The 26883-nt window shown below is 41.2% G+C and overlaps 1 protein-coding gene across 20 annotated transcripts in view; it reads left to right on the forward strand.

The window, feature by feature from the left end:
- Adam22 (ADAM metallopeptidase domain 22) overlaps positions 1 to 26883 on the forward strand; it is a 218330-nt gene that overhangs the window by 160338 nt on the left and 31109 nt on the right. For all 20 annotated transcript variants that reach the window (XM_085684035.2, XM_085684020.2, XM_048433607.3 and 17 more), the window contains exons 12-25: positions 166 to 250; positions 1404 to 1494; positions 2251 to 2302; positions 6864 to 6963; positions 8842 to 8913; positions 9426 to 9518; positions 11337 to 11417; positions 13785 to 13835; positions 14255 to 14318; positions 16824 to 16929; positions 18876 to 18995; positions 22248 to 22416; positions 24281 to 24395; positions 26217 to 26307. In XM_085684035.2, coding sequence (XP_085540161.2) covers positions 166 to 250; positions 1404 to 1494; positions 2251 to 2302; positions 6864 to 6963; positions 8842 to 8913; positions 9426 to 9518; positions 11337 to 11417; positions 13785 to 13835; positions 14255 to 14318; positions 16824 to 16929; positions 18876 to 18995; positions 22248 to 22416; positions 24281 to 24395; positions 26217 to 26307 — 1290 coding nt within the window. The remainder of the gene's footprint in view (positions 1 to 165; positions 251 to 1403; positions 1495 to 2250; positions 2303 to 6863; positions 6964 to 8841; positions 8914 to 9425; positions 9519 to 11336; positions 11418 to 13784; positions 13836 to 14254; positions 14319 to 16823; positions 16930 to 18875; positions 18996 to 22247; positions 22417 to 24280; positions 24396 to 26216; positions 26308 to 26883) is intronic.

A 26883-nucleotide genomic window follows, 5' to 3' on the forward strand; every position in this document is an offset into this window, starting at 1 on the left:
AGAAACCTTTTCCTTTGATCATGTGCATAAATGATTTTCACATTCCTGCTTCACTTTGGGAACGTATTGTATGTGCTGAGAGAATAAATGTGGTAAATTAACTATGAGAGGGGCTTGGCTGTGCGAACTGTGATCAGTAAGCGTTTTCATTTCCTTTTCTAAAAGGGGAAGTCAATTTGAGAGTAGCCGGAGCGGTGCAGCTTATATTGGTGGGATTTGCTCGCTGCTGAGAGGAGGAGGCGTGAATGAAGTAGGTGTGAACATCTGTGCACCAGAAAGTGGTATGATGGCTGTAGGTGGGAACATCTGTGCAATGCAAAGTGGGATGGTGGCGGAGAACGGTTTCCTAATACTTCACAAGTAAGGTCTCAGTGGTCCACGCTTTCCAGCTGCTAGCCTGCTGCATTAATCGTCACTACAGTTCCTGTGTGTGCCCAGTGCAGGATAGGAAAGAATAAAATATAATACCTGATGATTGCGTTCGTGTTCTGCATAGAAGAATTTCCAGACTATGCAGTTCATATAGAGAGAATCTGTACATGAACTGTCAATGAAAATAAGAATAAAACCCAAGCGTTTACACCGTTGAATGAGGATTCTTCCAGATTCGAGTAGTCCCGGAAGCACTGGCTTCCCCCCTAACAAATCTGTTGGCTGTTTTTCTCCTTTGCTCAGTATTTAACAAATTTGGGGAGAATAACAGAGAAGGGGTTCCTGGAGAAGGGCTCACTCCCAACACCCTAAACTTAAATGGACACAATGTAAAGGAAATGCTTTAATCTTTGGAAGGCCACGTATTGAAAACTTCAAGATTCCGTTGACCGCAGACCATCCTTACTTCTGACTCTCTCTGTGTTTGCTGCAGCTTCTCGCGGTTCCACTCGGGAAGAAAACTGGGTCCAGATAATTTGACACTTAGCTTTATAATGTATTATTAAGAGACTGGCTTAGTAATATACAGTTATTAAGTTTTTTAGGAATGTTATCTGGTGAAACTTGGAGTCAGAATTATATTTAAGTTTCCAAACTAAAAAAATGAATGCCGCTCCGGCTGGTAGTATTTCTTGTAAGACTTAATCACATAAGAATTTGTTTCCTACTACTTCATCCCAAATGCATGTTCAATATGAACTACAGAATGCTTAGATTTGATTAAAGAAAATGTTCAGAGCATCATAGTACATGCCTATAGTGACAGCAACAAGGAGACTGAGGCAGGTGGATCACCATGGTTAGAGGCTGGCCTAGGCAACATAGAGAGGCCCTGTCTCAAAAACATCACATCGAAAAAGGACAGAAAATGCTTAGAAATAACTTGTTTTCAATTGTTACCTACCATAATCTCTAACCTATCTTAAATGGAAAGCAGTGTTCATTTACATTTCTTTTGGTTTTGTTTTCAGTTTGGAAAAACTGACTTGATGGCGGTCACACTCGCTCAGTCGTTAGCACACAATATTGGTATCATCTCAGACAAGAGAAAATTAGCAAGTGGTAAGTTTTGGTCTTAGCTGTATTTATTAAGACAGACACCTTGCCAATTATTTTGTAGAGTGAGATTATTTTTAATTCAGTTGCTTGATCAGGATTGTGGGAAGCAGAGCAAGATATGCAAACTGGCAGGAAAATGTTGCTTTCAAATGTAATAAAGGGAATATTTACATCATAGGTGAAAATTTCCCCTTGTATAATGAACAGTGAAAGCTTGTGACGATAAAGTCAAAGCTAGATGTAACTCAAGTAGGGACAAAGGTACCTCATTTTGGAAATTTGAAATTTGCTCGTGGAGAATTCTAGGTTGTTTAGGGCCCAGAGCATGTTGTATTATGGTTTCCTTAAGACATCTCTGCATATGGTCTGAGACACAGGCTTCCTTGTTGAGAGCAGACCAGATGAAGGGCTGAGGAAAGTGTAGGTCAACTAATGTATGCTGGCCTTAACATGCATGAAAAAAATGTCCAGAGTAGGTAACACTGCTTCTCTGTTGGTATCTGGTCATCTGTCATGTAGCTATCTGAAGTGAGGGAATCAAAACACAACCATCTGTGAGATATTGGGGCGATGTATATGACCCCCGTAGGATCACGTGCATTTTGTTTCTCATACATTGCAGTCAAAGCTTTTAGTGTAAGTAGAAGTGGGAAGCAGCCTTTAAAAACCATTTGTGAACACAGAGTTAAGAGACAATAAAAGCTACCTCACTGCAGCTGCATTTCATGTATAACCAGATGTGTGTTTGTTTTCCCTTAGGTGAGTGTAAATGTGAGGACACGTGGTCTGGATGTGTAATGGGAGACACCGGGTGAGCCCCTCTACTTCACCTTCTTGAGAATGGGACACTCCGTAACTTAGTGTGTGGAACTGCACTGCAGGCACTTAGGAGAGAAATCAAAACTAAGTGTCTTTACAGAATAACCTCTTACTCAAGACAAAACACAACTACTCAGTGAGAAGACCCTAGAAACTTTTCAGCCCCAGGTCTAGGCTAGAATTATAATGAGGTAACAGCTTTTCTTCTTCTGTTAGGTTTGCTCACTACATTCCTTTTCTCTTATCTCCTTCAGTTCATCTGCTAAACTGACCCTCAAATGAAATAAAAGCTGCAGCCCGCGTCTGCAGCTTTCTCAGGTCCACATTGCTGATGGTGTGAGGGCTTTCATAGCGCAGTGTCATTGATCACGGGGCTGGGAAGAAAGATGGATACTTATCTCAGAAAGATTCCCAGTGCTCTACTGTCCTGTCTTCTCACAGTCAGACTTCAATTCTTGTCTTTTTTTTTTTTTTCTAAATAAGATGTTAGAATCATTCCTTTCGTTCCAGACGTATGCATCTGCCCTTCTTTGGACTCTGTTTCTCTTGCTATTATTATTTCTGTACTGTTCCATACACTCGGGCTTCTTTCAGGATTTTATGTTTTACCTCCCAGCACCTTCCAAAGCGCATAGAGAAGAAAAGAGTGCACATTCACATCTCAGCTTTCGAAAGGGAAACACTGATGGTGTCCCCCGTTGTCACTGTCCGCCCTCAGCCGGGCAGCCACCTTCGATTTTGGGTATTACCCACAGTCCTTTGCAATACTTTCAGTCTTCGCATTTGTGTATGTGTAAGGCAGCTCTGCATCACATGCTAGGATTCCGGAGATGTCTCAGAATGTAGCTTTCATGCCTTGGCCTTTTGGGATAATGTTATCCCTGTAAGATTGATCCATGCCGTCAATTTGCAATATCTGTTTGCTAAATACTGATACGCTGCCCAGAACGTTTGTGAGTCAAATCTGCCTGAAGAATACATTTCTGCCAAGTGTGGTAGCCTATGCCTGTAATTCCCGTATTTGGAAGGTGGAGGCAGAAGGATCAAGAGTTAAAGGTCGTTTTCTGCTATATTGTGAGCTGGATTAAACAAACAGGTGAAGAAGAATAAGGTTCAAATGTCTTTATTATTTAGATGGTTTATATATCCATATCATTATTATCATTCACCATCGTATTTCCCAGTATTCCTTTGTTTTCTGATCATAATTGCTTGTGATTTCTAGCGTTTCTGATTTGCTAAGCATAATCTTACATGGATCTTTTTTTTTTTTTAGCTTCTCCAATTTTGTTTATTGTAATTATATTTGAACTTCCAACTCCTTTTGATTTCCCAGAGGAGTTATTTTTCTTTGGAAGCCTCCCCTGTTTTCTCTATCCAGTCACGTTTCCAGCCATCTTTGAGGTTTCTCATGATTTGAACCCAGGCATGCTCATTTCTGTGTGTGGTATATATATATGTGCTGGTGTTCATGCTGAGAACACGGACACCAGAGGTCACTGTGGAGTGTCGCTCTCTCATTGAACCTGGAGCTCATCAGTTAGGCTGGCTGGTTAGTTCACCTCCAGGGATCTACTGGGCATCCCCAGTGCTAGAGTTAGGTGGATGCTGCTGGCCGCAGCGTTAACGTGAGTGCTGGAGACCCACGCTTAGGTCTTCATTCCTCTGCAGCAGGCACTTTACCACCTCAGCCTGCTTTAGAATGTAGTCCTGTATGTATGCCTTATCCCTCTCAACATTTAGTCATACTGCTTAAAGAATTGTATTTTTACTAACTTTTATTTCATGCCTCTTTAACTAGACTTGACATCCAGTAACTATTTATTGATTCAGTTTGAGTTTTGAACTCTAAGGATAACAAGGACAGTAAGTGATGGGAGGGAGTATTTATACACACATGTTTATAAAGTATTTTTAAATTTTTTCTTATATATTTTGTTCTTTAATGACAAAGTTTGTATTTGCAGATTTCCAGTTATTAATATATTTCATGTATAGATCTTTTTCATTAGGAGTTTTATTTAAGGTAGGCCAGGTGAGGGTGTGTGATAGCACATACCTTCAAAATCAGCACTTGGGAGGCAGAAGCAGGTAGATGTTTGTGAGTTGTAGGCTAGCTCGGTCTCCATGGTGGGTTTCAGGCCACCCAGAACTAAACAGTGGGACCCTGTCTCGAAATTTGTATTTAACATGTCTGATTATTCTTGCTTGGTGACATTCAATTTGCATAGACAACCCCCATATTGTGAAGCATAATTACAGAGCAATCAATTATCACTTTTATATATATATAATATTACATATGTTATATAAGTGTATGCATATAAACATTTTTTTCCTTGAAATGATCCTTATATTAAATAGATCCACTCAAGAGAAGACCCCTTTGTGTAAGTGGTACCTGCTATGGCTCTTTGAGTCCTGCTAGCTCATCTGTGTACCCCATAGGTACATGCCTTCACATTTGCTTCCTGAAGTTCACTGGCTCTGCTGATGTTGGAAACATGGCTGAAATAAATCCGTACTATCAAGTAACTTAAGGATCCATTGAATGCAATTTATACATTACCCTGAAAAAGGAAAGACGGACTTCTGTGGCCTACACACTTCAACTCTTGATAAATAAAACAGATTCACTGTTGAAAATGTGGGTTTGTTTCCCATCACTGCTGAGGGCCGAGGAATGGGTCGGGTTTCCTATGTGTGCTAGACTGTGACCCCAGTGAGGGCATTCGCAGGATGAAAGTCACAGTAGATTGTTTTCCGTCCTGAGGCAGGGTTTCATGTACCCCAGGCCTTGAATTATTCATCCTCCTGCCTCTACTCCTCGGAGTTTGGGATTTGAGGCATGTCCTGCTGTGGCTGGCATAAACAAGACTGACATCTAAGGCTGATGTGGGAGCCGGTTCGGCGTCGAGCAGTAGAAGGAAGAGGGAACTTGGAGGGAGTCCTAATGATAACTGATTATCCGGCAGAGACATGTAGGAAGACCTAGAAGGGAAGGTGGTAAGGACACCTGTTCGGACTCTGAAAGGAAAAGGGAAGTAAGAGATGAAGAAACTTCATGTTTCTAAAAATAGTTTGATCCTTTAGGGAAAGGGAGCAAAGAAATTAACAGAGTTTAGATGACTTACACCTGTTACAACTTTTTCTGGGGGTGGTTTAGTAAAAAATAAAATTAGTTTCAGCATATACTAATAAAATAATATTAATTAATTTGTGAAATATTAACTACTATGCTTGAAAGAAGTAATGCTTTGGATAGAAACGAGTCTTTGAAGGCTGGGGAGAGAGGCTGCATAACATGTGTTCACTGTCCAGGCACAGGGGCCACCTATCAGCCTGTCACTGGCAAGATGGAGATAAAATTATCAGCTCAAGCCAGTATGGACCATACCACAAGACCCTTCTCAAAAAATAAAATAAATAAAAGCTATTATTATCTTGTCTTTCCTTTTAAATAAAATCTTAAGATATGACCAATTTTGAAAATATAAAAATAAAATTGGCATTTTCTTTCTCCTGTGGTAGTCATAGTTTTAAAAAGTTACTACATTTTAATTAAGTTTTTAAATTGTCACTTTTATTGTTTATAAATTTTGGCTCCTGCTGGATATATAAATATGTATTTTCCAGTTGACACCGAGTAGCCATCCTTTCTCCAGCCAGTCTTCAAATTGGGGCAGGTAATAACTCTGTTGTTTTATTCCAGGCACCTGTCAGAGTTTTAGAAGTTCTCTCGTTAGTCAACATTTGAGTTACTGTCATGTTCCTTGCTGTTATACGTTATGCCATCTGTGTATATAGCTAACTATCTTTTTAGGGAAAAAAAATCTAAAACCAAGAATTCCCAGAGGTGTGTTTATTTTGAGGATTGCTAAATTTTTATCACACCACAGTTCTTCTTTCCTCTGATCATTAATTACTTTTTTCTGTTGCATACTTTTAAAATAATTTCAAACTTTCAAAAAAGTCACAAGATTAGTGAGAAGAGATCCCATTGGTTACCCTGTAATCATATGTTGCTAGTTTGGTGCTCTGTCACCTTCAAACCCTCCGGGTGCACTTCCTATGACAAGAACCCTCCAACAAGTCAGCGAAGAGCCATGAAAAGTGTGTAATTGCCCACATTCAGGACTGACCCATCTACCAGAAATGTCACTTACAGCTGAAGCTTCGCTGAGGCGTCATATTCGGGTTCACGTCTTTACAGGCCTGCAGACTGCAGCACTTTTCTTTGACTTTCATGGCCTGACACGTATTATAACTTTATAGGCAGTTGTTTTATAGGTTCTCTGATGTTTGAGTTATAGCTAGTTGTATATTATACATTCATTATGAAATAAAGCTTTATTGTCTTTGATGTAAATCACAGGTGCTGTACTATATCTTTCTTTTAATTCATGTGCAAATAAACGAGCAACCAATAGCCACTACACATCACTAAATGAAATGTTCAGAGATATAATGGTTGGCTGAGTGTGTAATTTTAATGCTGTTCGAATGTAAGGCTAGTGAATAAGCAGGAACACTCACCCTCTGTCCTCCTACAGCTACTACCTCCCTAAGAAGTTTACTCAGTGCAGCATTGAGGAGTACCATGACTTCCTGAATAGTGGTGGTGGCGCCTGCCTCTTCAACAAACCTTCTAAGGTAATAAGTGTGGTCAAGACTTATTAGTTATGAGTCATTGCACACTTTCATACCCAACTTTTTTGTACTGAGTCTACAAAAGAGAACTTTACAATTCGACCCACTGGGCATGTTCTAGAAATGTTGCATGTCTTGGCAAGGCCGGTTTCATCTGGGACAGTTGGGATATTTCTGATGGCATAGCTAGCAGGCAGAAAGGAGTGGGTTTTTTTTTTTTTGTGTTGGTTTCTTTCGCCCTTTCTAGTTACAAAAGTGTGGGCTTTTGTTTTCATTCTATAATGTGAAAACTTTGGTTCACTTCTAAACAATTATCACACATCCAGTGAATAGTAATTACTGTGCACTGAGGTTGCGCAGCATCATAGGATAAATTATATTCAAAAGACAAAAAAATATGGTGAAGATTTAAAAGTAAAATAGGCTTAAAAATCTCCCCTTGATTAGATCAAAAATTGCTTTAGTTATAGGAGCTGTTTGTCACTACCGTTCTCTGTAAGTCGGTGCTCATGACTGTAGTCATGGTTCATATGGAACAGGTCAGTGGGCATAGTAATTTTGGGATCACCTTCTAACTTAGAAGTAAATTTGTTCAAGAAGTAGATTCAGATCCTGGGATCCCTGTAGTTTCAGCACTGTGGAAGCTAAGCTAGGAACATCACTGTGAGGTCAAAACCAGCTTGAACTACAGAGCCAGGCCAACGTGGGATACACAGTAAGATCTTGTCTTAAACAAGAAAAAGACAGAAGGAAGATGCAGTCTCAAATGTCACTGTGAGAACCATTTCAAAGCTAATTTAAAGTATAAAGAAACACATGAAGGTGACTCAGCGGTTAAGAGCATATACTGGTCTCCTGTTACTTATGTATGTGGCTTGCACCTTCCTGTGACTCCACCTCCAGGGACTCCACTGTGTCTGGTCTCTAAAGGCATCTGTAGTCATGTACACCTTACACACACACACACACACACACACACACACAAACACACACACACACACACGGGAGAGGGAGATAATTAAATCTTCAAAGAAAAAATTTAATTTTATGAGTGTTTGTTTGAATATATGTATGTGAACCACATGCATGTGTGAGTCTGAAGAGTTCAGAAGAATCCAGATTGCCAGAACTACGTAATTGGGAGCTGTCATTTGAGTGCTAGGAAATGGACCTCGGCCCATTACAAGAGCAACAAGTGCTCTTAACCATTGAGACCTCTCTCCAGATCTACAAAATTATTCTTAACAGGCTATTAGCAAAAACAATAATGAGAGTTGTCTAATCATTTCATAAATGATTAGACTTGATCCTCGTGGTAATTTTCAACAGCTGATTAATTAAATGGACAGTTTATAGCGTTCATGTTTCAGGTAGTAGGGTCTCCACCATGTTACCTGTACCAGGCCCTTTATCATTTTGTGCTTTCTGTGTGTGTGTTGCATTGCCCTCTCACAACCAAGCGCGTTGTGTTGTTAAGCACCACCCTACCCTGTGCTAAGATTTTAATCTAGGCTTCCTGACTGCGAATTTCCTGCTTTCTCACCAAAATGGATTTTCAGATGTCAAATTGCCTTGGCTTTTCCTCAATGGCTGCATGCATCATGTATTTGGTGACATTTACCAGACACAACTTGGTATAAATATTATATACATACATTATATAATACAAATATATAGTACTATGTCTGAATATCCAAATAAAAACCAAAATTGATCTTCTAAAGTTCTAAGTTCTAAAGTTGTACTTTTTATTTTGCGGTAAATAAAATTGTAGTTAGAGTGGACAGCATATATTTGGAGCGTATTGGTGTGGTGTTAGCCCTTGGGGTCTTTGCTACTGATGTTCCTATATTTCACCCTTTTTTGGTTTTCTTCCCACAGCTTCTTGAGCCTCCTGAGTGTGGAAATGGCTTCATTGAAACCGGGGAGGAGTGTGACTGTGGCACTGCTGCGGTAGGTCCCGGGGAAGAGTGTGACTGTGGCACCGCTGTGGTAGGTCCCGGGGAAGAGTGTGACTGTGGCACTGCTGTGGTAGGTCCCGGGGAAGAGTGTGACTGTGGCACTGCTGTGGTAGGTCCCGGGGAAGAGTGTGACTGTGGCACCGCGTAGGCCCCTTTCATTGAAGCTGGGGAGAGTGTGACTGTGGCACCTCTGCGGTAGGTCCCGGGGAAGAGTGTGACTGTGGCACCACTGCGGTAGGTCCCCTTCATTGAAGCTGGGGAGAGTGTGACTGTGGCACCGTTGCGGTAGGTCCCCTGTCATTTTGAAGACCAGTTTGGGGTAGCTAGGGGTCATTCTAGCTCTATGCCCTTGAGATAATACTGAGCATTATACCTAGAAATTTTATAGAATTTGTGGGTGAATGATTGTCATTGTGAGCTTGAACATTTACTTTAAAAAAAAAATCTTGGTGTTTTTGGGAAAATGACATTTTCTAGTGTTTTGCAACGGCTTATATTCCTTAGGAATGCGCCCTTGAAGGGGCAGAGTGCTGTAAGAAGTGTACCTTGACCCAGGATTCTCAATGCAGTGATGGTCTCTGCTGTAAAAAGTGCAAGGTAAGTAACTGGCCGATTAATGGCCAAAGGTTGAAGGGGAGGCGTGTGCTCAAACTGTTAAGTCTAGGTCCATGTAACCTAAAAGCACTATCTAACAGGGAGCAAATGACTGAAGTCCTAGTGGTTACAGGATCCTCCTGCAGTCTCCTAAAGTGTGGCTTTGTTAGCATTCTCATGCAATAGTTAACTTACCCAGTGTCTTAAACCAGAATATGGGAGAGCTGGGACCTGACCCTGTTACATCTCTGAGGCTGTTCTTCTCATCCTGCCTCCTGAGGTACAGGCACCGTAAAGAGGAAGATGTCTTCTCTTGCTGTGCATCTTTGCACATCCTACAGCATCAGTATCTTAGGCAACAAGAGGCATGCTTTAAACAAGATCATACTATATTGACATGGAAACGTGCATGATTCTTTGTGTCTTAACTGGTGTAGCTTATCAGTGCCTGTTTGTTAAGTGCATAAGTGAACGTGCATGTAACTTCCAATGAATATCTGCAGGTCAGATAGCTTTGATGGGTTAAAGAAAGGTGGCATATAAAACTGTCGTGACAACTGCCCTCTTTGGGCTAAGCACTTTTGACGTGTGTCATCTTAAACCCGGGTTTCCCGACTGGCACCAACACTCTTGTCTGGCTAGGAATAAGACACTGTCTGTAGTCAGGGCGTGCCTTCTGCTTTATCGGACGTTAGCAACATCCTTGCGTTGCACCCATTAGATTGTAGAAGAGCTTCCTCACTTGTGACAACCCAGAATGTCTCCAGATGTTGTAAAAATGTCTCCTTTGGGGCAAAATCACCCCTGCCTGCTACTGCTGTCTTAGATAACACTCACAGGCGCACTGTTGGAATAGGCATGACCATCCCGATTTCAACAGTTGAGCTGTTCTGATCTAATGATGCTAAGGAACCTGCAGAGACTGACTCAGAGGAAGGCACAGCTGTCTGCTGACCCCCAGCCCTGCCAGCAGTGGTTCCTGTCATTTCCCCTCCATTGCTGAGTCTCTGGCTGCTTTCTGTGGGGTCTCCAAAAGCACTCTCTTCAAGGGGAGGTTAAACCACATGTAACGCAGATGCTCTCTCTCTCTCTCTCTCTCTCTCTCTCTCTCTCTCTCTCGGCTTGGGTGCCTGGAAGATTCTGAGCAGTGAGTCAGGGAGCAGGGTCCTGAGCATAAACACAGAGATGGGCCCAGTCCCCGATACCAGCAATTCTGAGAGAGGAAAAAGGAGAGGGGGACATGAGAGAGCTCTGACAAGTGCTGTGTTATAAAGGAGTTAGATTGCAGTCTGTAAGTCCAGTGACACTCAAGGCTGATTCCACAGCATCACACGTGTACGAAGTATTTGAGGTATTTGGAAAACGAGAAGCATAAACGCTTGTCCAGGGGTTCTGATAAGAGAAAATCAGAAGAGATGAGGCAGGGGGATAGGAAGGAAAGCTTGGGGGAAAGGGCTTTGCCGGAGAGTAACTGTGATGCGGTCCAAAATGTAACTTCAAAATTCTCGGCGGCGAAGACAAGAAGCAGAAGCAGAAGCTCAAAGATCAAGGTGTAAATAAGAAAGGAGGCTAAAGCCCCAGTCCAGATTGCTTGACAAGAATTTCTGGAGCGTGGGCTAACTCATCCTTGAAGCTCTGCCCTGTTTTAGCAGGACATTGTGACACTTATGTGTGGTGACTATGGAAGTTACCTCACCTACGAGAAACTATGACTTGCAACTAATTAAAATAGTAGTTTATTGAATAAATTTGTTTTGTGCACCCTGCTATCTTCAAGTAGTTTAAGGTGTTCTTTTGCACATTGAGTGATGTTCTTTTCAGTTTCAGCCTTTGGGGACTGTGTGCCGAGAAGCAGTCAATGATTGTGATATTCGTGAAATATGTTCAGGAAATTCCAGCCAGGTAATCTATACAGTAATTACCCAACACAGGGTAACTACAGGGGAAGTGGGGACAGCTTGGGTGTGTTGCAGTAAAAATGAACATGGGGCAAGATGTCACTTGACTCTGTCCCATCACACCGGAGGTTGGGGATCAGACCAAGGCCTTGTGCATACCAGGCAAATGTTCTATTAAGATTCACAGTTGGCTTTTACATTTGTGTCATTGTTGGCCGGCATCTTTTTTGATTATTGTCTTGCAAAATCTTACATGACATCACTAAAAAACAAAGAGACCTGTTGTGACCGAGAAAATACACCAGGAAGATGGGACAAGATAGGTCATTGATCATGATGAGCATCTTCTCCTTACCCCGTGACCAGATAACACAAGGCTAGGAGAGAAGTTGCTGTTTTGTAGCGTTTGTGCTTTGTGCTTGTGTTTTGTTTAGCAAAGCCATAGAAACTGAGATTCATACATCAAGGACTGCTGTCATTCTCTTTGCTGCCAGAGAAGATGAATTAAGTAATGATATACCTATAGTTGTAAAAATGACTAATCTTTAAGGCTACAGAGAGATCTTTATGTAAACGTAGACTCCTTTCTTACTCTGTAATTAGCAGCCTTCCCAGCTAATGCCTCATGGAAATAAGGACACAATAATTACCACCAAGGCACCTAGGCATAAGTATACCACACCGGTATGATTATAAATAAACAGGAATTGTTAAAAAGTCCTAACTCCAGGCTTCTCAGAGGTGCTGTGTATGGTTAGGTTAAACAGGATTGCTATAGGGGATTTCTCTAGCACACTCATGATTACCTTCATTTCATATGTTGTATCCATTATGAATGATATCTGTAAATCCATACAGCAATGATACAAGGAAGTTTATGCGCAAAAAGAAGGAGCAGAAAGTTATGTGTCTATAGTTTCATTTGACTTTTATCTTAAACATCAGGTTTTCTGGGAAAGGATGGAGATGGATGTCTAGAAAGTAAAGCTAGCCGCACGGGGTAGTCTCTGTCACATCTTTTTTTCTGTCCCTCTGCCTCTTCCCCAAGACATAGCCACTTATTTTTCTTTCGCTGCAGTAATGGATTGTACATGTCTGGTTGTATCCTCAACAGATAATTTACAATTTTTAAACTACTTCAAGGAAAAATAATAATAAAGCATAGCATTCTTTTCCACAGTTAATAACAGAGATGACTTGACACTTTCCCCCTCCTTTCAAAATCCTTCCTATTTTTGTCTTTCTCTTAAAAGATATTTTTATTTCTAAATTTCTCTGATGAATAATGAGTTCATAGTAGATTTTGAGATGTGTCTCCCTTTAGTTGATATTGTCTCCAGCTTCCAGCCCCTGCTCCCTCTGCTGTTCCTCTGCCCCCAGCATTTTAAGTGAAAGGCAATGTTGTCCTGGTGGCCAAAGAGAGGAAACTCTACTTACGGCTTCACTAATGGGGGCCTGCTCTCACTTTTGTCTCAAGCCCTGTCTTCTTCTCTAAGGAATAGCGTCTCTGAAGGAAGCATACACTAATGCATACGTTATTTACCGAGCCATTCTCGTAAGTTCTCTGCTTTTGTGGCTGTGCAATCAGTTTTTACCTTGGCTAGATGTTATATTTTTTGCATTATTTTTATTTATTTATTAAAAATTTCCACCTCCTCCCCTCCTCCCATTTCCCTCCCACTCCCCCCTTCCCCCTCCCCTTCCCTCTTCAGTCCTAAGAGCAGTCAGAGTTCCCAGCCCTGTGGGAAGTCCAAGGTCCTCCTCCCTCCATCCAGGTCTATGAAGGTGAGCATGCAAACAAACCAGGCTCCCACAAAGTCAGTCCATGCAGTAGAATAAAAATCCAGTGCCATTGTCTTTGGCTTCTCAGTTAGCCCTCATTGTCAGCCACGTTCAGAGGGTCCGGTCTGGTCACATGCTTCAGTCCCAGTCCAGGTGGCCTTGGTGAGCTCTCATTAGATCAGTCCCACCGTCTCAGTGGGTGGACGCACCCCTCGCGGTTCTGACTTCCTTTTTCATGTTCTCCCTCTTTCTGCTCCTTATTTGGACCTTGGGAGCTCAGTCCAGTGCTCCAATGTGGGTCTCTGTCTCTATCTCCATCCATCGCCAGATGAAGGTTCTATGGTGATATGCAAGATATTCATCAGTGTGGCTATAGGATAGGGCCAGTTCAGGCTAGATGTCATAGTTTTAAAGTGATGCTCAGCAACTCTGTTTCCTTCTACCTGCTTTTAATCTGCTTTTTATTTATATGTAGTTCAAGGGGCTAGGTGTATTGTCTACTGTGATTTATAGACTGAGAGCACTAACAGGAATTAATCCGTCCTGTGTTTGGTCTGCGTTTGGATGATAATTTGTTCTTTCTCCCTAGTGTGCCCCCAATGTACATAAAATGGATGGATACTCCTGTGACGGTACTCAGGTAGGTCACTCACTTTTGCCTAAAATTTCCGTGGGTACCAGCATGAGAGAAACACTGAAATTTTATCTCAATAAGAAGATGCAGGGGAGGGGGGGGCTTGATTCTGCCCTAATTTAATGTGCCGGACTTTGCTGACTCCCCATCGGAGCCCTTGCCCATTGGGAGGAGAGGATGGGAGATGGGCTGGGGGAGAGGCGAGGTGGGGATGGGAGGAGGGGTTCCGGAAGGGAGAACTGCGGTTGGAATGTAAAATGAAATTTAAAAAACTGAATAAAAAAGAAGATCAGTTTGAATGGTTCATAATCACTTCAGATGACCACACTCAATGGCTGTTCTTCCCAACTGTATGTTCTTTTTCTGTTGTCTAGCCACAGCCTCTGCTGTGTTTTCACTGATGGATATTCGCTTTCTCATTTTAGGGAATTTGCTTTGGAGGAAGGTGTAAAACCAGAGATAGACAATGCAAATACATCTGGGGGCACAGTAAGTTAAGTCACATGGCTTGATTGCTTTTCCACACAGTTTTAGCACACTCCTTTAAGGACATACAGGCTAGAAATCAATTGCTAATACTTAACAATTAGGGGACTTCTTTAAACCACTTCAGCGTTAGGTAGGTAATTTCTTCTTTAGAAATTAGATAAGGGCACTTTCCTTGGGAAGCCATGGCCCCAAAGTTCTGGCTAGTTGGCAGTGCCTGTGGATGAGACAGCAGGTGCCTTTGCTGCCAGGCAGGCGAGCCCACCTGGTGCACAGCTTGGAGAACAGAGCAGACTTGATTTCAGCTCCTCAGCTGAGTACCCTTGAGCGAAGGATCCCATATGGCCCTCGTACAGCCATATGGAGTGGACATGGTCTCTGGGTAGGGTATCCTTGCCTTAGACCTAAGCGATTTAACTCCGTTGCTTTTTCCTCATCTACTATCTTCTTTAAGCTCCAACTGGCTTTTGTAGCTAGAGGTGACCTTCTGCTGAGGTCATTGTCCTGCAAAAGACAAAAACGTTAATTTATTCTCTTCAAAATCTGTCCGGGTTTTAAAGGAGAATATATAACATTTTTATTTAAATAATAGTATTTAATTTTACTAAATCTAAATTAACATTTAAATGTATTGTGTATTTCCCTCAGAATTTCTTGGCAATATTTTTGGAAGATGTTTTTGTTCTAAACTCTTTAAAATATATTTCTCAGGTGGAGTGTTACTATGTAACCTCGCCATGTATCTTGGCCAATTAGACCTCGAATTTGTAGCTTCTTGCCTCAACTTCTCAAGTGCTAGAATTACAGGCTTGGGCTACCATGTCTAGACTATTCAAAGTTCTTTTGAGAGATGATTTGTACTAGGAAAAACTGTAAAACAAATTGTAATTCTTATGTATCAGAGGGAGTGACTGGAATCCTTTAGGTAAGGAGCATGTGTTCTCTGAATCTCTTGATAAGCATTGAGATGAGAAAAAAAACATTAGTTATGCTGGTTTGTACTCTCAGTTTTCCTTCCTCTGCTTGAGCAAAACAGCCGAGGACCTAGTGATGTCATTAGCTGCTGTTCACTATGCACACCTCCAGTGACCCTGCTCTGAAATGCCTAGTGCCAGAGGTGTGTAGGATGTGCAATTTCATGTCAGGGAATATGTTTCCTGTGGCCCAAGTCTAACCATGAAGTTCATTTGTGATTTATGTATACATACATATCCTGAAGATAATTTTATATAATATTTTTAGTATATTTAATACATCTGCATTTTTAATGAGACTTCTTATATTGGATCAGGACATGGACTTTACTTTTTAAAAACACTTGTGTGTGTGTGTGTGTATGTGTGTTATGCAGATGTATTTGTGCAGGTGTGCATGCCTGTGCATCCACAGAATGCCGAGGAGGACATTAGATGACCTGTTCCATCACTCTCCACCTTATTCCATGGAGACAGGCTCTCCCAGGACCAGGAGCTAAGATGGCAGTCAGCAAGCCCTGCCGTGCTCCTGCCTCTACTCCCCATAGCTCAGGGGTCGCAGTCACATGCATGTTCATGTCTGGCTTTGTATGTGATCTGAGCCCAAGTCCTCCTATGTGCACAGCACATTCTGTTACTCACCGGGCCATCTCTTCAGCCTAGGTCATGGAATTTTCTACATGTGGTCGTGGTATCGTGTGAGCTCTTGAAAAGTCTTGGAACATGAAACATTTCAGAGTTTGGATTAGCAAAACGTAACTTATATCACCATCTTTCATTTGATGAATTTACAAAAGCCTTCATTATTGTTTTGTTTGTTTGGTTTTTATTGTTGTTGTTTTCTCCCTCTCTTTTTCACATAGGATCTCTATTTGGTCTAGGCTGGTCTTGAGTCTCCTGTGTAATTTAGGAGGATGATCTTGAACTCGTAATCCTCCTGCCTCCATCTCCAGCTTGCTGAGATGAGATTGTTTTCCCACCCTCCCTGGCTGGAAAACCACTTTGTTCTAGCAGGTGACTCTGATAGCCAGCACTCGATTCAGAAGAGATCAAAGCCTGCAAGGATGATGCAGCACCTTAAGATGATCTTTGCATTTATAGATAGCATGAACCCAATCTCATCCAAAAGCTGATTACAAGATTTTTATTTATTGCAGTTAAGAATTGGTAAGCAAGGTCTGTTTCTTGAATCTGATTGTACTACATAGATATTTCAATAATATTGCCCTTTTTAGTAATAAACTTTTTGATTGAGACTCATGCATTCAGTACTGAGATTAAAATGTGTATTCAAGGATAGCACCATCCCCTAATTTGCGTCAGATCCTGGGGAGTGTTCCCACAGTCTAATTCCCCTCAGACAGCTACGTATACTGGATTTCCGATATCACATAAGGAAGATGTGCCCCAGCCATGTCTGCAGTATGGTACGCTTTTGTAAGTGATGGTGCAACCTGCAGCTTTCTTTGCTGCAAACCTGTGAACGGCTCCCGAGTTCCCTCCATCTCTGATGGGAAATTCTTTTCTGCTTCAGAGGTGACGGCATCAGACAAGTACTGCTATGAAAAGCTGAACATCGAGGGGACGGAGAAGGGAAACTGTGGAAAAGACAAAGACACCTGGATACAGTGCAACAAACGGTGAATGCCGACGCTAACCCAGACTTTAGCCTTCATTTTGTTTACAAGCATAAATTCCAAGTGGGATCTTCCTGTTTTGGGTGCTTAATAAAATGCACTATCTTGTCTGTTTTCCTCAACTTTCCCAGAGCCCCAGCATCACTGATGACCCTGATTCTTGAAATATACCTGGGCCTCTTTTTCAGGGTCTAGGTTATTCTTGTAGTTGCTACACTTTCTCACATAGACAGGACCTTCCAGCATCTTAAGACTGAGGAAGAATCACCATCACCAATACTGTTGAGTAAATTAGCTAGCTCTGACCTTTCTTAACTACCTCTTGTCTTTGCTGAATGTCTCAGTGTTTTGCTCTCCCATGTAGATAAGAATAATTGACTCCATCTTTCTGCACGCTGATCCCATCTCTCCGCACTGACCCCATCTTTCTGCACGCTGACCCCATCTTTCTGCACGCTGACTCCTCCATCTTTCTGCATACTGACTGTCTTTTTGCACGTTGACTCCATCTCTCTGCATGTCGTCCAAACATGAATCATGCTTGGTTTCCCCCTTTGCTCCTTACCATTTATTGTGAATTTATCTTTTTATTTCCATTGTTATTGTCATTGGCACAACTAAGCCCTATAATGTAACTACTACAAAAATCCCTTGAGTGTTCTCTACTGACATTCTCAAGCATACTATTACTAGAATAATCTTCTAAATCCTTTTAAATATGTCAATTCGTTGCTCACATTTTGCTAGCTCCTCATAGCTAATTAACAGAGTCGCCTTTGTCATATAGCAAGCATGCACTGTGTGCTAGGTACTTCATCTCACTTTGATGAGCCTGCCACTTAAACGTCATGACAGCCCTCTCATTTTATAGATGAAGAAACCAAGGCAAACTTAGTGTCTGTGCCCAAGATCCTGTAGCTAGGACTAGAGAAAGAATTAGTATCTTATATTCTTTCTCTACTTATACCTTATATGTATATATAATTTACATTATATACATGTTATTATAAGGAATAGGTTAATACCTTTTATACATTGGTGATAAATATAGGGCCTATTTTTCTCTATTATCCATTATATAACATCTGGTGTTTCCTTAACTGCTGAACCATCTCTCTAGCACCTAAGTCTGGTATTTCCATTTGTGATTGTGCTGCTATGTTAATTTTTCTGTTTTTTTTTTTTTTTACTTTGTTTTGTCTTTTGAGACAGAGCTTCTCTGTGTGTAGCTCTGGCTGTCCTGGAACTCGATTCATAGACGAGGCTGACCTCAAGCTCACAGAGCCACCTGTCTCTGCCTCCTGATTGCTAGGACTAAAGGGGTGTGCCAGCACCATCCGGCTTTGTGTTTATAAGATTTTCATTTAAATGTATGTCATCGCTAAATAATAACTAAAATGTGTTTGGTAAAAGAATATATAAAGCACTATTTTAATTGTAGAAACTTATCTGTTAACTTGTAAGCACACGTGATGTCTTTAGCAGGCTGCTGAGGCTGTGGCTGGGAGTCTGTTGAGCGGCAGGTTGTCTCCTCTGGGCTTTGGGGAGACGATGCAGAAGCAGCTCTATGGTTCATGCACAATTTGTTCCTTTACCCCGCTCTTAACATGTTAATCACATCCAGCAGTACACTGTATGCAAGTCATTCTGATAAAAAGGTGTTTCTGATGGATAATTTTCTTTAAACAAACATTTGAGCTAATAAGCACTAAGAGACAGGCTAGGAGGTTTTTAGGACTTCGGATCACCATTCGGAGTTTAGGGAAGTCAGTTTTGAGAGCAGGAGGCAAACTGACAATGTCTTGTTATATTTTGCTTAGCGTACACATAGCTAATGTAGCTGATGGATAATAAATACTAGCAATAGGGAAGGCATTACTCCAAAAGTACAAGTTTCCTTTTGTCTTTGCGGAAGAGATCAAGTTAATAATTTTACTCTTTTAACACAGGGATGTACTTTGTGGTTACCTTTTATGCACCAATATTGGCAATATCCCCAGGCTTGGAGAACTCGATGGTGAAATCACATCTACATTAGTTGTGCAGCAAGGAAGAACATTAAACTGCAGGTAATTACCTAAACATCCTATGATCAGATCAGTCCCTTAAATCCCAAGGACACCGCTTGGCCCTGCTGTTGTTTCCAGCGTATGTGCAAGTTCATGGTCTGAACTTGAATCTAGTTCATGAAGGTGCTTGAGTCAATCCCAACAGGCGAGAAATGAAAGCTAGTAAGAACGATGCATGGTGACTGTTGTGTAGTTGCTGGAACTATGTTTAGTCGCTCAGCAAAATCCTCCAGAATTTGACCTGCGTTTCCCTCTTATTCAGGATGATTTGTGACTCATGGACAGAGTTACTCTGCACATGGCTGCTCATTTTGCTTTTTTTCTGAAGCCCCACAAAAATTAAATTTCCTTTTGTAGTTATATATCTGCAGGAAAGGACAAAAATGGAATAGAGGCAGTAGCAACCCAAATCTAGAATGTGTACAGAGAAATGGCTCTGTGGCTTACACTTAGAGGAGCCATTTGAGAAAGTTGAACTCATAGATCAGGAAGAGGGAAAACTGAAACCCAACCCAAGATGCCTAGTAACATCTCAGAAAACTGAGAAATTGGCAGCGTAGTCTGCTGTTTAAGGAGGAATTAGATGAGTTTCAAGGAAGGTTCTGGATAAAGAGGCTACATGGGAGTTTGGGGAAGGAAGAAAAAAGGGAGTCTAATGCACAGATTCCTCTCATGATTCAGCCACAAAGGGGCTAGCCCACTCTCCCACTGGGGATTCAGGCTAGCCCACCCCATTGGAGACGCAGACTTTGTCTCCACAGGGAATAAAAGAGAATGTTCTAAGTCGAAGCGTTGTTATCAGGGTCATGTGGAAGTTGTTCAGCCTCGAGGAATGCTCTCTGAGGGTGTCCAGAAAGCTCCGGTCATCTGCCTGATCAGTACTGAGAGGCAAAGAAAGGTTCTCACATGAAAGATTGGAGTGAACAGAAAACCCCAAGAGACTTTTTATCATGAAATGAAAATATAATGTTCTACTTTAATCAAACAGACCATGAAAGAAAAAGATTCTCTTGGATTAAAATACAACAGCAAAAGTGAAGCTTAGTGGTTGAAATTGCCTCCCTAGAAATAGGGCACCATCAAACAAAATAAACAGCCTACCTTTGTATCTTTTGTATCTTTTCGTCTATCAATCTCTCTCTCTCTCTCTCTCTCTCTCTCTCTCTCTCTCTCTCTCTCTCTCTCCATCTATTTATCTTCTGTCTATCTATCTATCTATCTGTCTATCTATCTATCTATCTATCTATCTATCTATCTATCTATCTATCTATCTTATCTATCTATCTATTTTATCTATCTTTTATTGCTTCTGTTTTCCTGAGGAGCATTAACCAAAATATTTACAAATATAAAAAAAAACTTGGTTTTTACTTAAAAAAGAAAGAAAGAGAGCAATGAGGACAAGCTCCCTGATTAGAATAGAAATAAAGAGGAACGGAGCTAGTAAGAAGGGAATTGTCAACCAGTGACATCAGAGATAGATGTAAACTTCATTATGGAAACTGTGGAGCAAAAGAGTCAACAGTTTCCACAGAAGAGGCTCGGGAATTAGAGTGGCCTAAGGTTTGTGCCAGGTACAGGGCAAAACCAGAATAGACAGGACGGGGCACTGTAGGAGACATCTCTCTGGGAAAATGACCTGATGCTCAGGTGTGTTTTCAGTGGGGATTAGCAGCCAGAGAATGTGGGCTGATTTTCTATTAAAGATGGTAAATGCATAGGAAAGTAGACAAATGAAAGAATAATCTAAGGTAAAATAAAAAGTAATTCAGAAAGTGAAAGTTTAATTATTAGCATTTGCATGGTAATAATAACGTATATATTTGTTATAAAAGGATAAGGAAAGGAAAAATTGCATATAGAACTATCAAGGGAAATAAGGAGATAAATTTGCTTGCATAGGAGAAATTAATTGATAATACTTACAGTTAAAAATAAAATAAATCAGTATAGTATAAAGTTTTGAGACATAAAAATAGCAAAGGACTGGTAGTGTAGAAAGGGGCTCTCTCCTAGGAAGGCTGTGGGCAGCGATAACTGTTTCATTTAAGATCCCAGTTTACCTAGTGCTGGGGAAATGACTCAGTTGGTAAAGTCTTATTATTTAATTATGAGGATCTGAGTTCGATCCCTAGGACCAGCAGCATTCATGTAAAACATTTGAGCACATTAGTGCGTACCTCTAATCCCAGTGCAAGGTACAAATAGAAGGATCCCCGAGACTTGCTGGGGTACAATCTAGCCGAATCTGTGAGCTCCACATTCAGTGAGGCCACTCTTGCTCAAAAAAGACAGTGGAGAGCAGTTGAGAAAGACACTCAACGTTGACTGCTGACCTCCACACATGTACACATTCCTACACACATGCATACACAGGTACACATGTGTACAAACACATGAATGAAAACATGGACCCAAAAGCACCAGTTCATGCATTTGGCTACACATGCACAATAATTTTGATAAAAATTAATATGGAAATTTTTGTACTAGTGTTGGCAAGGATCATATGAAAATATTAGTTATGCATATATACTTTCAGCTCTTGTTGCTATTTAATTTATTTCTAAGAGAAAACACGTGAACATGCTGTAATGAGCAGTGACTACAGTGGTTTCAGCAATTCCAGATAGAATTTGCACATATACAGTTTTGGGGAGCATTGTAAGTCAAATCCAATTCCAATCCTTATTTGAAACACATTTGAAATCTTGATGCCTATGTATTAGACTTGCACATGGTATGCAAGGAAAAATACTAAAGCTAGCTCAGTTATGACCCTTATTGTAATAATTTTGTACAAATTATGTTCAATTTTAAATTACATTTTAAATTAATTTATTTTTCTTTAACTAATTTAATTAATTTTAAATTAAATTTTGTTTAAATTCAGAGGTAATATAGTTAATCCCTGAAAAGAGTTAGATCGAAAGTTTCCATTATTTCCTACACCTTCAAGGTATTTCTGGGTGTGATGGTGTATGCCTGTAACCCTGGTTATGGAAGCGGAGGCCAGAGAAGCAAAAATTCAGGCCGGTTTTGTTTACAAAAGAGTTTGATGCCAGCCTGGGCTACATGAAATCCTATCTCAGTGAAACAAAAGAACAAGTAATTAAACACCCTTTGACTACAGGTTTTTATGAAGTCATAAATAGACCAGAGAAGGAATATTTCCTGCTCTTAGTTTTACACTCAGGATGAATGTGAACTGATGGAGCCCTGTTTTCTTGCTTGCCCCCGATTTATTGTCAGTGGCGGGCACGTGAAGCTTGAAGAAGATGTTGACCTTGGCTACGTGGAGGACGGGACGCCATGCGGCCCTCAGATGATGTGCCTGGAGCACAGGTGCCTTTCTGTGGCCTCGTTCAACTTCAGCACCTGCTTGAGCAGTAAAGCAGGCACCGTTTGCTCGGGGAACGGGGTGAGTGTCGCGCCTCGCCCTGGCAACCCCCCATTTCCTCCGGTACAGAAGCAGGTGGGATCCCGTAATCTCCTTCGGGGTGGACAGTGTGGCTGTCCACGTTTCTGGTTGGCGTGTGAGCCTCACTTCAGCAAAGCTACTTGAATGTTGTTGTTGTATAATCGAGAAAGTCCAGCGATACGAAAACCGGCAATTTTCCTCGTCAGATTCTTCAGTCTTCCTTTCTTATGCTAAGAGGATGCCATGCAGTGTAATGACAGATTTTAGCAAACTGTAATGGAATTTTTAAATGTTTTTTTTTATTAATTGTTAGCTTTTTTTTTAACATCTTGACTGCAGTGTCTCATTCCTTGCCTCCCAGTTCCTCCCCCAGCCCACTCTGGCCTCCCATCCACTCCTCCCTCATTTCTATTCAAAAAAGGCCAGACTTCCCACAGATATCAACAAAACATGGCATAGCAAGTTGCAGTAAGACTAAGCACCTCCCTTCATATTAAGGTTACTCAAGGTGACCTAGTAGGAAGAAAAGGGCCCCATAAAAGCTGGCAAAAGCGTCAGAGACAGCCCCTGCTCCCACTGCTAGCAGCCCCACAGGAAGACCAAGCTACCCAGCTGTAATGTGAGGCGTGAGAAAAGAAGAGCGAGCCAAATATTTAACTACTTAGGTCATCTGGGTACAGCCGAGTCAGCACCAACCATAGATAATTGTGTAGCCACACCAGAGATGACAGCCAAGGTTCAAACTTGGAAATAGCAGTCTTCAGCGAACGTGCTGCTCATGGATGAACAGAAAGACATTTTAATTCTTTTGACATTTTAATTCTGTTCTTTCGGAATCGTGTGTCAGCTAGCATATTTACATTATAAGCCAAACACCAGTCCCCCAAAAATTCGCCCTCCATGAATATATCCAGTTTTCTCATTTCATCAGGAATGTCTCTGTACTAGCAGTTGTCTTGATTTTTTTTCCTGCTAGCATGTGCTGTGGTTTTCTTTTTGCTGGCATTACAGAATCTTTGATTGAATTGTGTGTGTTATCCAACTGAGGCAAAGGACCCTGTTTGGCAATTTAAAGCTTTTAGTCCTGATCATTCCATACGATGGATATCAAATGTCTCTGGCAGCTATGCTTGGGCTGACCGTCAAAGGGTCTCTTTACTTTAGAATTTACTTTGGAAAGTAACTAGCTGTATCGTATGGCACATAAGAAGGAGAATGCACATAATTCCATAGCTCCACCCCTGTAATGTAAGAGGGGCGTTTTCTCTCCTTCCTGTAAGGACTCAGGAAAGCAGTTCTTGTGGGGCCAAAGAAGGATGTCATGAAATCACTTTTTTGTCTTCCTACTAGTGAATTTTAAATACACACTAAGAAAATACGGTTTATCTAGTAATGCTTAGTTTAAGGGATTAATAAGAATAAGATAATATAAGTAATATTATATATAGCATAAAAATAATTTACAATAATAATGTGTTCTAAAAGGTATTATCCTACATAACCAAAAGTGTTTTATTTATTATATGTGTATGGTATGTGCATGCGTACATGCAGATATATGCCGTGAGGTATGTGGTGTCAGATAACATCTTGGAGGAGTCAGTTCTCTCCTTTCCTATGCATGGAGTCCTGGGATTGACTTCCTGGGATTGACTAAGGTTATGGGGCTTACATGGCAGGTGTTGTAACCATTGAATCACCTTGCCAGTCCCCTACATGTTTTTAAATTGTAGTAACTCAACAATGTGTATGGCAAGAAGCTAAAATCAGGATGGACCTATTCTTTATGGTTGTTATCAAAGCCCGGGTGTGGTTATTATGAGTAGAGAACTGACGTTTCTGCCGGCTCTCCTTTGGGTTTTAGGTCTGCAGCAATGAGCTCAAGTGTGTGTGCAACAGGCACTGGACAGGTGCCGACTGCAGCACCCACTTTCCTCACAATGATGACGCAAAGACTGGCATCACCCTGTCTGGCAACGGTGGGTATCTTACTTGGTATCATACCATCTTTCCATAGAACTGGAGAGGAATTTTCTCTATGGACATTTGCATTTGAGGTTTTTAACATAACTCAAAAATAAATGGTACTAGAATCAAAACCCAGTGCCATTGTCCTTGGCTTCTCAGTCAGCCTTCATTGCCAGTCACATTCAGAGTGTCCAGTTTGATTACATGCTCCATCACTCCATCATTTGGACCTTGGGAGCTCAGTCCAGTGCTCCAATGTGAGTCTCTGTCTCTATCTCCATCCATCGCCAGATGAAGGTTCTTTGGTGATATGCAAGATATTCATCAGTGTGGCTATGTGGGACAAGGGCCTGGTTTGTTTGGATGCTCACCTTTATAGACCTGGATGGAGGAGGGAGGACCTTGGACTTCCCACGGGGCAGGGAACCATGACTGCTCTTAGGACTAGAGAAGGAGGGGGAGGTGGGGAAGGGGAAGGGAAAAGGGAGGCAGGGAGAAGGTAGAAATTTTTAATAAATAAATAAGTAAAAAAAAATGGTACTTTATGTAATGAGGGGGGAGTCTACTTTGTGAGACCAATCATTTTTATTAAACTATAAAGATTTGTCACACTGAGTATAATTTCGCCTACTGACTTCACCTTATTCTGCCCTACTGCAGAGACTTTTCAAGTATTGTAATTACCCGGGCTATGAACACACCCTAGCATCTTTTAATCAGTTTATTCCTTGATAATTTCATGCACGTGTACAGTACACTCTCACACTCGTCCCTCCCACCCTCCTCACTCCCAGAAACCCCCTCCTTGTTCCTGTTGAGTTCTCACCCAACTTTCATACCTTTTTTGATGTGTTTTTATTTTCTAACATTTCTTTGAAGTTAAGAAAGTAGACTGGTGTCTCAGTAGTTAAGAACAGAGGACCCAGGTTCAGCTCTCAGTACCCACATGATGGGTTACAACTATCCACTAAGTCCAGTTCCAGCAGATCTGGCCCCAGTCTTCTCACCTCATCGGGCCCCAGACATGCACACGCTGTGTACATACAGGCAAGACACTTGTACACATAAAATAAAATAATAAAAATAAAGTATTCAATTTTAATGGATAATTATATACTTTTGAACTGAATAAATAAAAATGAGTTGGCTTTTAAGTTTTTAAAAACTATTCTTTGTTCTAGTGTCTTGTCTAAATCATGAGAAGCCTGGAAGCAATGTAACTGTCCAATACGACAAGGACTGAGGACATGGGCCAAACATGACAGGAGACGGGTTGGGGGTCCTAAAAACTTCATTGGCTGAAGAATAAAAGAGGAAATTAAGTGTAGGCAGTTAAAGAGTCCACACTTCGGAGATAAAGTTTCCCTTTAAACAGTAATGCCATTTCATTCTTGTGGCTCCCTGTGCGTGAAATAATGCTCAATTCCCAATGTCCGCTCACCTCCCAAGGCTAAGAACAAACAAAGGCACTCATCTGAGTCATCTGTGCAGGTTTGAAATCTTAGTAACACGACTTTAACAAGGCCCCAGATGTCCTCAGGTAGTGATGGTGAACGGTAACTTGACTCTTGCTCCCCAGGTCAGTGTAGTAACGCCTGGATCTCAGGGGTTTCCAGGAGACGTGACTTAGAAGTAATCACCACGAGTTCATTGATCCCTGTTTAAATCTCTGGAGGACCAGGAAGGGTGGGCACGCATGCTGAGTCTTAGTGTAAAAAGGCCAGTGCCTTTCACAAATCAGGTGATACTTACTCAGATGATACTGTCCGTGCGATAGTTACTCAGATGATACTGCTTGTGTCCCTGATTTTCTTCCTTATTTTCCCTTCTAGGTGTTGCTGGCACTAATATCATAATAGGAATAATTGCTGGCACCATTTTAGTGCTGGCCCTCATATTAGGAATAACTGCCTGGGGTTATAAGTAAGTCAAAGTTTTCAGTATTATTACTATAAAAATTTACTTTAAAGTATTTTGATTAGGGGCTAGAGACGTGACTTGGGGGTTGGAAATACCACTGGCTCTTGCAGAGGACTCAGTTTTGATTTCCAGTACCTGTCTTGGGTGGTTCATAATTCCAAGTACCTCTAGTTCAGGGAATCTGACACTAAATTCTAGCCTCCTTAGGTACCTGCACTCACATTTGTATACACACACACACACACACACACACACACACACACACGCATGCACATCATGATTAAATGTTAACTGGAAGGTTGTATATTGTTACCTTTGCATTTGTATTGAGCATCAGTCTGGTTCAGCAGTCAGAGATTACCCACCCTTAGTATGGTTAGAAGTAATGATAATTCATCACATTTTAGGTTTTGAAACAACTCCTTTCCTACTTGGACAATACTGAATGTTGTTTTAAGGTCACTGAAGTGACTCAATCTTAACTGTGACCGAATGCATACTGCATCATGCTTCACATCCAGAGCACAGCCCTTTGCCCTATTAGCCATTAATCAGTATGAAGAGCAGACTCTGTGAGAC

This window comes from Myodes glareolus, chromosome 27, assembly GCF_982192425.1.
Source record: "Myodes glareolus chromosome 27, mMyoGla1.1, whole genome shotgun sequence".
NCBI classification, from domain to species: domain Eukaryota; kingdom Metazoa; phylum Chordata; class Mammalia; order Rodentia; family Cricetidae; genus Myodes; species Myodes glareolus.